The sequence below is a fragment of the Manis pentadactyla genome, chromosome 3 (assembly GCF_030020395.1).
Source record: "Manis pentadactyla isolate mManPen7 chromosome 3, mManPen7.hap1, whole genome shotgun sequence".
Taxonomy (NCBI): domain Eukaryota; kingdom Metazoa; phylum Chordata; class Mammalia; order Pholidota; family Manidae; genus Manis; species Manis pentadactyla.
In genome coordinates, this window is record NC_080021.1 from 77,557,341 (window position 1) to 77,571,829 (window position 14,489).

Sequence of the window (14,489 nt, forward strand, 5' to 3'; positions counted from 1 at the left end):
TTGAGCTCTGGAATTTTAGCCTATGAGTAATTCTTGTTCAAGGATTTAAAAATGTAGACCAGGTCAATAAAAGTCACCTATTATGTAAAGGTGGTTCCTGCTGTCATTATTGTTAATTTATGAGTTATTTATTTATTTATTTTGGTTCAGAATTTTTTAATAAGCAGTATTTTCTATGCTCTGGATGTAATTTCTTCTTGGTAAGGATATTAATTATAGTCATTTGACCTTTTCTTCTGTTCTCTGCATTGTCTCTAGTCCTTCAAGTTAGTTTCTGCTGCTTGTTTTGGTCTAGTTCTTTCTTGTTACAGGCTGGTGATCTTGGCTTGCCCATTTAAGTGTGAAATATCTAATTCTATGTCCCTGTGGGCAGGCCTTTTCTATTGGGCTCACTATGGATGATGTTGTAGAGACCTGGCTCTTTCAGATACTAGTGTGTACTTTTCTCTAGGGCTATCTAGTTTTTTCCAAAATAATCCAACAGACTTCTGCTTGGAGTGGTATATGTGTTTCTGCTTTTTGTTTAATCACCCTCTTCTCTTGCCATAGCCCTGTTCCCCAGTGTGCTTGGTGTAAATTTTTTATAGAAAAACCCATGTTCCAGACTGAGGCAGGAATAACCATCAGGGGAATAATCTGGGCTACTGACGTCATGCAGACTTTTAATATTCCTCACCATGCTTCATCCCTGCCTTCTTGTTACCTGATACCTGCAATTTAGAACCTTTTGGAAGTCCTGTGACTTGACTTGGTTTTCTCCTACCTGGAACCTTTTCTGGAGGCATTCTCTATTCTGGTTTCTGATCACTGCTCATTTCTCCCATCTGCTTTCCATTTCTGGCACATTTGTTGCTAATATCTCATCTGCTTTTTTGTCTCTCCAATTTTCTTTGTTCTGTCGTTTTACCATTAAAAAATATTTTTGTATACATTTTAGTGACATTTCCAGAGGTTGCAGAAATAAAACATTTGCCGTATTCAATCCTCCAGCACACCAGAACTCAAGACCCATCTGAAGTCCTTCACTTTCCGTGAAACCTTTTCCCCTTAAATCTAGATGCCATTGGTGTCCCTGGTCCTCACCACAGAGCACTTCCTTTCAGTTCTTTGCCATAAATGTGCTTCTGTGGCCATACTACTAAATTAATACTGTTGCTTATTAGCTTTTATTTTTTTAAGTTACACTTAAAACTTTAAAAGAACTATGTTTCAATCCCATTTAGTTCGGTTTACTTATTTATTAAACACTCGTTGTGTACAAAGCATTAGATTGGTTATTACAAGGGAATGTCTAAGGATCTGCCTCTCAGAGGCACATGGCCTTGTGGGAGTACGTGACATTGGAGTGGGGCGTGGGGTAGGAAAGGCGAGGTGAGGACACCCAGCGTGTCAGTCAGGGGAGACAGAGGATGGAAACTCTGTAGGTAGAAAAGCTCCATGCTTTGCTCAGGTAAGAATGTTTTATTTAGTGAAAATTGGGGTTTCTGTAAAGGAATAATAAATCCACCTGGTAAACAATTTTTTAATTTACAGTATTTTAGAGACAGCCAGACAGATCTGTCTGTTGCCTTCTCCCCAATGGGTAGAAAGGAGTACCTGATACATAATGTACACTTAATAAGTATTTGTTGACTTAATGAATGGAAAAACACTTTGGTAATTAATGCTCTAAATATTCTGCTTTATATTTTTCTTACACTCTCTTATTCTTATACTTCGTAAAAAATAAGCATGAGGTTTTGTTTTGTTTTTTCCAAATTTAGATTTTCCTTGCTCCTGCTTAACTTGGAGGAGTACTACTTCGAACAGCATACGGCGAATCACATTCAGCACAAGGGTAGTCAGAATGAAAGGTAAGGAAGATTTGGGGATCTTCAGACTAACAAACCTTTATGTTGTTGTTGTGTGATATTTTTTAAATTAAGTATACAACCATACATATTTTTCCCCTTCCTTGGTATTAGAAATTCCTTGGTATTAGATAAATACTTTCCTTGGTATTAGAAAAGGGGAATTTATAAGTTGCTGTCATAACTTTAAATATTTTCCAAAACTGAGAAGTAATGTGTACTGATTCCTCTACAGTTGTGGGTATCTTAAATCAGCTGGACAGGCTCTGATTCATTCCATCACTTTTTTCTTGCCTCCATTTTGTACTTATACTCTCAATGATTTGGGTTATGGTGTTACAAAGTAATGATCATAAAACACCAGAGTGGTATAAAAATCAGTATTTTAAAAATGAATAATTCTATCGGAACTAAAAGCAAAATGAGTTTTCTCTGTATTTTAATACCTACTACTTATTATAAAAACAGATTCTGTTTCTTCCGTCATACCTTTGAAAGCTATCTACAAAAGTATATGATGAAGTTTTTTGTTTAAAATGCCAACTTGGAACAAACAAAGGTGAAAGTCATTCCAGCAAAAATGTATTGCTAATGATTTCCTTTGGGAATGTCATTTAACAACTTTATAAGCCATAGCTTAGAACATGCTTGATATTAGATAAACACTTTAATTTTTAGTGTTCTTCAGGTTTTATCCAAAAAGAAACAAAACCATGTAGTATTTGTTTAAATACAAGCCACAGTAAAAATCAGCTGCCTTTTTGTTTGGTAGTTTAGGACTTATCCTTTTCCTTAGTATTCATTCAAATTAGACAGTTCCTATTCCATGCAAATAGCACCTACCTTTCTTACTCCTGAAATTTTGCTCTGTTCTTTTCCCTAATTCCATACTTTTTTTTTGTCTTCCAAATACTTCTCTATCCTATATCATAATAATATCTTGCTTAAAATTAAATACATTTGTGTATTATTAAAACACACGTATAAGTTAGATAATTGAACCCTGTTTTCGTAACTTTGGAGCTATCGTTGAGGTGACATGGTGCAGCCCCATGGAAGTGAATTTGGTAATATCAAGCAAGATTGCATGCACATTAACCTACTGATCTTGCAGTGCTACTTCTATCACAAAGATACAATGGAAAAATATAAATGGACCTATGTACAAGGTTATTTATAGAAGCTATTTGTAATAGCAAAGTATTGAAAATGATCCAATAGGGGGACTTACTGAATAGATTATGGAGTATGCACATAATGGAATACTATGCAACTGTATCAAAGGAATGAAGACATTCCATATATTGCCATGGAACATCTCTAGGAAGTATTAAATGCAAAAAGTAAGGGGCAGAATACTGTGTATCATATCCTATCTTTCATATACAAAGGGGATAATTTTTTGTTATAGTTGTAAAAATCTTACAATTATGTATTTTAAAAAGCATAATAAAAGCTAGTGGAAATGCTTATCTACACAGAAGAGGAAGAGATTGGGGGATAGCACAGAGATAACAACTAAACTTCTCCAAATGTTATTTTATAACTGTGGTTATAGAAACATAGAAATATTTTATATGTATTTTAATACAGTATTAAATTTCAAGAGAAATAGTAAATCATAAAAACAAAAAGAAAGTGAAACAAATATACTTAAATATATAATGTTGGAGGGTTAACCATAGAGAAGAATTAGTTTAGTCAGCTTTACAACATAATTTGTGTCTCTGGTGAGATATATCCCAAGTTGAAAACGAATTGCAAAACAGTTGTAAACTGTTCTGGAACTAATGTTATTAATAATTTTGGTATTATTTTGAAACTGCTTTATGTACACGTGCACATAGATTTATATAGTTAGATAAAGCAAATCAGTAATATGTTAATGACAAGACCAAAATTTTCAGTATAAACCAGATTCAAATCTAATATTAAAGGAGTTAAGTAAAAACCTTGTGATCTTACATTTGAATTTGAGGTGCTTTTGTGGATTCATATGCTTTTCTTTTAAAAGAAAGTATTTTCTAGCCCTTCTCCCTTTGAAAAGGCATAGAAACAACTCAGTGCAATGAGTACCAAGATTATGATCTCTGAATACCACTTCCCACTAAAAGGAATGAGGAGGATTGACATCAAAGATGGTGGCATGAGAGGTGAGACAGAGGCTTCCTCCTAAAACTGCATATAATATGAAAATATAGTTAATACAACTAATCCTGAAAGAGCAACAAGAAAGAGGGCTGCATCAGACTGCATACACCTGGAGAAAAGAATAAACCTCACAGAACAGGATAATGTACCAAAGCAGTGGCCTGGCAGCATCCAAGCCCTTCCCCCACCACAGCTCACTGGTGGGAGAAAGAGAAACAGAGCGGGGAGAGAGAGGAGGCCTGGGACTGCTGAACACCTACTCTAGAGATCTGCTCTGGGACGCAAACCTACATTACTTGGTGCTTGGTGATTAGGGGGTTGGAAAGCTAAGACAGGCAGAATACCTGGAGAGACTGAGATTCCAGCCGCTTGTGGAAAACAGGGATCCATATCTGGCTGCTCTGGGACAGAAGAAAGGCAGGCAGTCTGAGAGACTTCCTACCAGTGAGAGGGCTGCTAAAGGGGCAAGGACTGCACAGAGCTTACTGCTCAGGAGAAAGGACAGGTAGACAAAATTGTCCAAGTGCACTCTGCCCAACAGGTTGGGAAATTTCATGATCTTCAGGTGTTCCAGCCTCCTGGCTGGCTATGCAGCCCCACGGCCCCTGTCCATGATACACAGCCTGCTGCACCTTCCTCCCAGCCAGCCCTGCCAACAGCAGCTACAAACGCAAAGCATAGAGGCTTATACCTGTGTGCTCGGCCCACTAGTTCTGGCAGTGGAGACAAGCATAGCAGCTGGAAAGCAGGAAACAGCTTTTTCCTCCCCACAGGCACCAACACCACTCCCCTGCGGTCCCTGACATTGCTCCAGGGGCTGAGCATCTCCACAGAATAGAGCTTCTGGACACTAGAGGGTGCCACATACAAATATGAAACATCAAAGGAACCTGGTTCGAAGCAAAATCAGAAATACACCAGATGGAGAGTCAAATGAAATTGACCTCATGAATCTTCCTGAAAGAGATTTCAAAATAAAAATCATAAACATGCTCATGGAGGTACAGAAAAATATTCAAGAACTCAGGAATGAATTCCGGTTGAACATCCAATCATTACGGAACCTAGTATCAGAAATTAAACAGACAATGGAAGGTTTTAAAAGCAGATTAAATACGGTGGAGGAGCTGATAAATGAAATACAAATTAGAGAAGAGGAATGCACATGGACATACAATGGGAAAATGACAGCCTCTTCAACAGCTGGTGTTGGCAAAACTGGACAGCTACATGCAAGAGAATGAAACTGGATTATTGTTTAACCCCATACACAAAAGTAAACTCGAAATGGATTAAAGACTTGAATGAAAGTCGTGAAACCATAAAACTCTTAAAAGACAACATAGGCAAACATCTCCTGAATATAAGCATGAGCAACTTCTTCCTGAAGCCATCTCCTCGAGAAAGGGAAACAAAAGCAAAAATGAACTCATGGGACTACATCAAACTAAAAAGTTTTTGTACGGCAAAGGACATCATCAACAAAACAAAAAGACATCCTACAGTATGGGAGAATATATTTGTAAATGACATATCTGACAAGGGGTTAACATCCAAAATATATAAAGAACTTACATGCCTCAACACCCAAAAAGCAAATAACCCGGTTAACAAATGGGCAAAGGATATGAAGAGACAGTTCTCCAAAGAAGAAATTCAGATGGCCAACAGATACATGAAAAGATGCTCCACATAACTAATCATAAGGAAAATGCGAATTAAAACCACAATGAGATATCACCTCACACCAGTAAGGATGGCCAGCATCGAAAAGACTAAGAACAACAAATGCTGGCGAGGATGCCAAGAAAGGGGAACCCTCCTACACTGCTGGTGGGAATGTTAGCCTGTACAACCATTGTGGAAAGCAATATGGAGGTTCCTCAAAAAACTAAAAATAGAAATACCATTTGACCCTGGAATCCCACTCCTTGGAATATACCCAAAGAATATAATTTCTCAGATTCAAAAAGACATATGCCCTCCTATGTTTATCACAGCACTTTTTACAATAGCCAAGATATGGAAGCAACCTAAGTGTCCATCTGTAGATGAATGGATAAAGAAGATGTGGTACACATATACAATGGAATACTATTCAGCCATAAGAAAGAAAGAAATCCTACCATTTGCAACACATGGATGGAACTGGAGGACATTATGCTCAGTGAAATAAGCCAGGCAGAGAAAGACAAATGCCAAATAATTTCCCTCATTTGTGGAATATAACAATGAAGCAAAACTGAAAGAACAAAATGGCAGCAGACTAAGAGACTCCAAGAATGAACTAGTGGTTAAAGGGAAGGGTTGTGGGAGGGCGAAGGGGACTGAGGGGTATTATGTTTAGTACACATGGTGTGGGGGTTCACGGGGAGAACAGTGTATCACAGAGGAGGCACATGGTAGATCTCTGGCATCTTGCTGCACTGATGGATAGTGACTGCATTGGGGTATGGGTGGAGACTTGATAATATGGGTAAATGGAGTAACCACATTGTTTTTTCATGTGAAACCTTCATAAGAGTGTATTCAATAATACTTTAATAAAATAAATAAAAAGAAAAGAATAAAAATAAATAAAAGGAATGAGGGCTCTTTGGAGAAGTAGCTGGGTCAAAGTCTGGGGACAGAAAATGTGCAAGATAAGCCTGGAACATGTAATCATACTGGCAAATAAGAAGGTATCAAAAACTAATGTACATTGTTTTTAAAAAGTATGGGGCCAAGTTGAAGAGCTGTGCAAAAATGGTGCAAATTGAACATCAAAAAAGAATAATGACCGTAATGGATTGAAATGTATCAGAATTATTAACATCTATGAGTTCAAAATGATATATGTATATCAGCTCCTTTGAAGGATACTCATTGTTTTGAAACTTGATAAAGGTAAAGAATCAAGCATATTTTTCTGCTTTCCTTGTATAAATTGTTCATGAGGGTAAACAAATAATAGATAAGTTGTTCTTTGTTGATGAATTCTATATAATAAACATAAAAGGAATAATAAAAATTTAAATCCCTAATGAATAAAATCTGGGCCACAAACTATGGCCCTCAGATGAAATCTGGCCTACCACTTGTTCTGCAAATGAAGTTTTATTGGAGCTCAGCCACACCCATTTGTTCATGTATAATATGTGGTTGCATTTCTGCTACAACAGCAGAGTTAAATAGTTGTAACAGAGACCATATGGCCTGCAAAGTTGAAAATATTTATTATCTGACTCTTCATACAAAAAGTTTGCCAACCCCTGACCTAGACAGAATCTTCAAGGGCTGCTAAAACCTGCAGGTGAAAAGCTTCTGAGAAATTTTACAATGGGTGGATCAAGACTGACATTACCTGAGCTCTGGGGCTTCCAGATATGAAGGAAGCACATGAGCACTGCCTCTGAAGTATTCTTGAATCAACCAGAATCTGATCAAGTCTTTTAAATTTACCAATTACTTGAAGGAAATGGAATAAAGGAAAGTCACAGATAAGCACTCAGCAAAATTCCTAATGTTCAAAATTCATAAAGGAAAATGAAAATTGCTTTAGATTAAGAGATAAGAGACATAGCAACTAAAAGTAATATGGATGTTGGGTTTTGATTTGAATAAAACAACTTTAAAAACACATTTACGAAATAGAAAAATTTGAGCAGACTGTATACCTGGTGATATTATGGAATTGTTAATTTTTTTAGGTGTGATAATTGTGGCTCATTTATTAAGAGGGTCTATCTTTAGAGATTCATGCTGAAGTATTTATGGATGAAGTGTCTGATGTCTAGAATTTTTCTCTGTAATCCAGCAGGGTTTTGGGGATTGGGGGTTTATACAGAAAACAAGAATAACTGTATGTTAACAATTGTAAAAGTTGAGTGATGGTTGCTTGGGAATTTTCCATTCTATTTGTATGTGTTCAGAAATTTCCAAATAAGTATTTTTCTTGAGTTATAATTTAGATAATTTGGGAATGTTAGAAAAGTACATGCAGCTAACGGCATGGAAAAAATGATATAAAATCAGCAGTGAAAAAAATTCTTCAAGGAAGAATTGCAAACTAAATCATGACCTTCAGCATGATGAGCCTTTTACTCATTCGGTGCATATATATTGAGCCCTGAAGTAGAAAGCTGAGGCAAATATTTCCTACCCACAAAAGAACATGTATAATGGTGGGAATGTCGTAATTTACAAATTCTCTTAACAGGGTGAAAGCTATGACTAGACTTGAATACACTGTCTGGTTTCCAGGACGGATTTGTTGCAAGGTGTAAAGGGAAACAGGGAGAGGAGTGTCACTCTGGAGATGGTGGGAGGAAGGGGGTTTTTCAGACTGTGAAACTGGATTTCTCAATATGATTTTTCTTTTTAGATACTTTAAATTTCCAGTCAATAGATTGCATGAAATATACAGAGATATAAACATAAATCCATGAAGTGATATTAACAACTCTGAATGTAATATTTCAGTTGTGAGTGCCAATATGAATCACTATTTTGTGTGTGTTTTACCATAGAGAATCTCCAGGAAAAGACTGATCTGAGCTAAAGCCTAGTTTCCTCCTCTTGCCCTGCCCAGTGATTGATAAACACATTGTTGGAGTGGGGTGAAATGTCCAGGGAAGAGGCATTTGAACTAGATCTTGAAAGACATTGGGATTTTTCCAGACAGGGAGTGGGGGTAGGAGGATTCCCAATAGGATGAATAGCATGTGCAAACTAAAAGGTGTAAAATGAGCAAGACTGTTGTGACTAGATGGGATTAATACAGCACAGCTATTGATAGTGAGGTGGAGAGGTAAGCCTCGCTCAGGTTTTGTTCGGACTTTCTCCTGTAGGCTGGGAAGCCATCATCGTATTTGTAAGCAAGGGAGGGATGTGAAATTTCTTTGGTGGAGGACGAACTGACTTGGAGAGGTGAGGAACAGGAGGAGGCACAGAGCCGGGACAGCAGATGTGTTCCCTCTAGAGTATAAGTAAAATAATTGCTTCAGTTAAGAGACCCTGGGATGGGCAGGGTGAGAAGAGCTCACTGGGACACCGAGAAAAAATCCAAGTGTCATAAAGTGATTTTAAAGAACCCAAGATTCTTGAGGTTCTACTTGTACACAAGTTACATATAACAAGTTATTGCCTTGTTTCAATCATTAATAAAAGTCATCTTATCTAATCAATAAAAAAAAATAAAATTTATACATTTTTTTATTAGCTTCAGGCATGTGATATGTATGGGCCTAAACTAGCAACTACCTCTAAAATGCTCTGCTGGGCTTTTTCCCAAAGCTTATTAAATGTCCCAAGAATGGAGAAAAATGGTGAAGTCTATAACTGGCTTATTTGACATTGGAATAGTAGGCAGATAGTCTTTTAAACTGCTTATTGTCATAGAGTACATTTTTCCCTGAATTCCTTCATACCCCCAAACATCACTGTTAAAAGCATTTTATGTGCTAAATTCAAGCTCTGTTATTTTTCCATGGTTATAAATAAGAAAAAAAATCCCTTACCTATCAATTTTAGACATTTAGTATTGCCTCCTGAATAGTTTTTCAGATATAGGGAATTAAAAGTCAACAGAGTCAGTTTCTTAAGGCTCAGGAAACTGTCTCCCTTTCAGAGTACTTGTGAGGACCAAACGAAGTAGTGCAAATGAAATGTATGGGACAGTGCTCAAATGAAACCACATTACAGTATATGCAGGTTTCTTTACCCTGTAGGGAAGTGGAGGTGAGGAGAATTATTTGCTATATTTTCCAGCCTTTCATACCCTTCTCTTTAATTACATTGCTGATCTTTTAATTAGTTACTTTAGTCATCTACATTCTAGTTAAAATGTATAATTCTCTTGTGGCCTTTGTTATGTTCATTAATAATAATCCTTTATATTTTGATCCCTAGGAAAATCAGAGGCTCCTTAAAAATATGTTCAAAATCAGTTATTTTTGAACCAGATGCAATATCCCAGCCCATCATTAAGGTAAATGCATTTTAAATGTGAACAGAGACATTCCTACATTTTTGTAGATTTTGCCTTGTTTTTATATTTTTCTCTCAATTTTATCCAGATTCCTTTGAAAGATTGTATAAAAATAGGAAAACATGGAGAAAATGAAGACAGTAGACCCTTTGCAAAGTATGTCATTGTCACAAACTATTTAATTTTACCTCTACCAAAAATGTATATATGCTTAATGGCTTTTACCTTCATTTTAGGGCAAAATCTGGGGAGATCTCGCTCATTTTCAGTCAGGTAAGAAGCACAGAGTAAATATTTTTTCCCAACCTGAATGAACATTGATGTATATAATATATATTATTTTTTAATATGATGAAATTATTTGTAGAAATCTCAAATGAAATCCTGTTGGAACAGATGTTTAAATGCTTACATTTTTTAAAAATTTAAGTATAGTTGATATGCTGGTTTCAGGTGTACAACAGTGTTTCAATAATTGTATATCTTACAAAATGCTCTCCATAAATAGTGTAGTTACCATGTGTCATCATACAAAGTTTCTACAATATGACTGACTGTATTCCCTATGCTGTGTATTTTATCCCCATGACTTACTTATTTTATAATTGGAAGTTTGTACCTCTTTATCCCCATCACCTATTTTGCCCAATGCTTTTAAGGTTTTATCTTTGAGAAACACATTTTTAAAAGATGTGGCTCCTGGTGAGATGCTGATGTTTATGAATGTCACCTGCAGGCTTGTGGTTCCATCCCCAGGAGTGCTGACAGTGCTTGAGGACTGAGGTAAATCACTGCAGTTCCTCCTGTGGGCCCTTCACCGTTTAGCAGGTGGAGGGCAGCAGCACACCACTTCTGGACGCCAGGCTGACAGGATGACAGCTGACACAGGGCGTGCGGAGCTGTGTCATCATGACGTTGGGGTCATTCACTCCACAGCTACTCGGTGTACACGGTACTACACCCAGTACTGTGCTTAATACTGGCAATACAGAGATCAATTAAGCATGGTTTTTCTCCTGTCATTTGCTTTAAAATTAATGTATAGATTTTTTTCTTGAATTTTAAATAAGAAAGGAGCAGCGATCACCTACCGCTGTGTTTTCCCTCTGGAATTCTTCATCTTTTCATATGAAAGGGCTGGGAACTGGTGCTGCCTCAGGCGTCTCCAGAGCCCTGAGTCCTTGAAGTGTTCAAAGAAAGGTCGTTCTGTGACCGAGTAACATAGGAAGAGCTTTTCCTTCACATCAGGGCCTGACCCAGCCTTAGCCTAGGGGAGGGCATCGAGTGTCTCAGGTAGGGGATGCTCAGGAGCAGAGAGTGTGCCCAGCGCTTTCTGGATCACTTAACTCTTTTGTTCATAAACACTTTTTAATGTACGTTGAAATTTATTTTATGAAAGCTGAGGTATATCAAATTAAGTGATTTTCTAGGTCTGCCATGATCATGTTAATTTTAAGGAAGAAAACATTTCACAAGCTGTGTTTCACTTCATAGTGTTTTAACTGGTATGTATGAAAAGAGTCCGAGCCATCTGGTACTTTGCGGAGGGGACACCATTATTTGTGATTCCGGTCCGCACCTGTGTTCTCATTATTTCTGTGGTATTCTATGTCATGGTCTTATTCTAGGGAGTACATACCTTGAAAAGAAGCAGTACATACTAGATTAGAAGTATGGTTTCCATTATAAAAGTAATACATTTTGGTAAAATTTTGACAATTTTGGACTTAGAAATAAAGCCCCCAAATCTCTCCATCTACTTTTAATAGCTTGTAGAAGAGTATCAAACACACTCAAAATCAGCTTAACACCAGGGGGTGGCTAGACACGAGCTACCCTTTCAAGCATTATTTTAGGCTTTCTGGGATAAGTACATACCAAAAAACTCAACTTGCATGTTTTTTTACTGTTTACTAGGTCACAATGTTTCATAAATATATTATGGTTCTTTAGGATGTAGGGAGTTTTCTGGAGGTAACAGGGAAAAGCAAAATATCTGAAGCCCTTCTCCCCATGAGCTACCTTTCAATGGGGGCCAACAGACAGTAAGCAGGTATCTTCTGTAATGTCAGGTGGTGATAAATGCCGTGACGAAAATGAAAACAGGACAAAAGGTTGGGAAATGATAAGGACTATGTGAGCTGCCTTAGGGAGCATGGTCAGCCTGCCTCGCTGGGAGGGCACAGCTGAAGGCATGCCAGTGGGAAGGCATGAGGGAGCGAGCCCTGCAGTTCCCGGGGGCAGTGGGGTTCTGGGTGCAGAGTGGGCCAGGGGAGAGGCCCCAGAGCTGGATGCCCTTGGCAGCGGGAGGGCGCGGTGGGGATCAGCATGCCTGCGGGCTGTGGTAAGGAGAGGGAACCAAGCTCGAAGGAGAAAAACCACTGGAGAGCAGAGAGAAGGGACTTGATGTGATTTCTCTGGGTCTGTAAATCTCTCCGGAGGCTGGACCGAGAATGTGTTGTAAGGGGGTCCAAGAGAGGAAGCAGGGAGAGCCTCAGGTGGGGGAGTGTTCAGAACCCAGCCATCTTCGGGCAGGCTGGTAGCAGTGGAAGGGTGAGAGGTAGGCAGTGTCCGGATGTATTCTCCAGGAAAACCTAGCAACCGTGCTGATGGATTAGTTGCAAAGTGTAAAGGGAAACGGGAATGAATCCAGCGAGGTGGAGAGTAGTGCCCTGTAGGCAGTAAAGAGTCTTGGGAGGAGCAGGCTCTGTTTAGAAGCCACCAAGGAGAAGTCTGGCAGGCGTGAGGAAGCATTGGCCTGGGCCTCAGGGAGGAGGCTGGGTCTAGAAAGATAAACCAGGAGGCTGGCAGTTTCTAGATACTTTTTAAAGCCGTGGGGCTGGTTGAGGTTCCCAGAGACTGAGTGCGGACAGAGAAGTCTGAGGACTGGGGCCCTGTGGCTCTCCAACATTAGAGAGTGAGAAGAGAGCAGGATCCGCAGGAAGACAGAGCAAGCAGCTGCTGAGGCCAGGGAGGACCAGGAGCAGGTGGTGGAGATGTCAGCTGGAAAACTGCTCCAGGAAGAGTCCTCAACCCTGTCACCTGCTCTGAGAAACAGGGAGTCCTGAGAATTGACTCTTGGATTTGGTGACGTGGAGATCTTGTGCATCTTCTGTGACCATCTCAGGAGTCATTTCAATAACATGGCATGGATGAAACCCTGTCCTGGACCAACAGACAGTACAGTCAGCTCCTGCAAAGAGTTTTGCCACAGAAGGAGCAGAGAAGTGGCAAAAAGAAGGTGAAAGAGCCAGGCAGGCAGGACTTTTATCTGTGGTTTGTTTCTAATGGAAACAGGTACAGCCTCCAACCATAGGAGCAGAGTGAATGGCCAGTGGGTGGGGGGAGGTCCACATTCTGGGCCGTAGTAGAGTGACTGGTTTTGAGAACCAGGCAGACGCTCTATCAGAGGGAAGGACAGTGATACGGGTACCAGGACCAGGAGGTTGATGGTGGACAATATTGCTTGTTTGACATAGTTACTAAAACACAGTATAAGGACAGATGGCCGGGCACATACGAAAACACTGTGTGCCCAGATCACCACCGGATAAGAGAAATTTCTTTATGTTAGAGGCTGTATTTCATACCACAGTGACTTTGTTGTACCCGTTTCTTTAAAATTCAGCATTTAGATTAGCTTCTGCTCCTACCCAGCTGGTTACTGGTACAAGTGATGACATTCATAAACACCTTAGATGTTTTGTTTCTCCAGTGATGGTTGCTACCTTGTTGCCTCGGTGAATCTCTTTTTAACTGGATCTTTGTTATTTTAGCATCAGAACTTTAAAGCCATACTCATATTAATGCAAATGCTTTTGGAAATAGAAAGTATGTAAGTGATTTAAATTTGATTCATAATATCCTAATTTATAGTAACTCATGAATGGATTTTTAATTTTACAAATATCAATTTGTGTTTCTTAGGTATATTTCATTAAGGAACACAACATTGTTGCACCATATAAAATAAAAAGGGTAAGTAAAGCTTTTCATTTATTCCTAGCAATTTATGTAGTGATTTTGAGCAATAAGATTTTGTGACCTTGTTAACCTCTTTAATCAAATGTAATCATAATGGGTATTTAAAAGCTTGTTACATAGCAGTTATAACTAAATTACGGAAGGGAGGCACTTTAGACTTTAGTCCAAGAGACTTCAGTTAACTTTCTGACTGAAAAATAAATTTGTCTAATAGGGAAAAAAAAAGCTTACATTATTATTAGATCAGAAATTGAAAGCAAACTATGTATCATGTCTAAGATTATTTACTATATATTACTAGAGTTTATTTTTTTAATATTGAGGAAATATTTATAGGTTACAAAATACCCTTATTTGAGAGCTCAGTCATAATTTACAAACTCTCTTAACTGGGTAGAAGCTATGACTAGACTTGAATACACTGTCTGGTTTCCAGGACCTGTTGAGTAAGCACAGACATTGCATTTAACCATTCTGGGCTCTGTGTAATTCTTTATGCTTCAGTTTAATATCCAGTAAGGGGATAACCTCTACCA

General features: G+C 38.4%; 1 protein-coding gene across 3 annotated transcripts in view; it reads left to right on the top strand.

The window, feature by feature from the left end:
• Window positions 1-14,489, top strand: part of NSMAF (neutral sphingomyelinase activation associated factor) — a 72,455-nt gene that overhangs the window by 14,472 nt on the left and 43,494 nt on the right. For all 3 annotated transcript variants that reach the window (XM_036907559.2, XM_036907557.2, XM_036907558.2), the window contains exons 2-6: window positions 1,764-1,853; window positions 9,891-9,969; window positions 10,058-10,125; window positions 10,206-10,242; window positions 13,897-13,947. In XM_036907559.2, coding sequence (XP_036763454.2) covers window positions 1,764-1,853; window positions 9,891-9,969; window positions 10,058-10,125; window positions 10,206-10,242; window positions 13,897-13,947 — 325 coding nt within the window. The remainder of the gene's footprint in view (window positions 1-1,763; window positions 1,854-9,890; window positions 9,970-10,057; window positions 10,126-10,205; window positions 10,243-13,896; window positions 13,948-14,489) is intronic.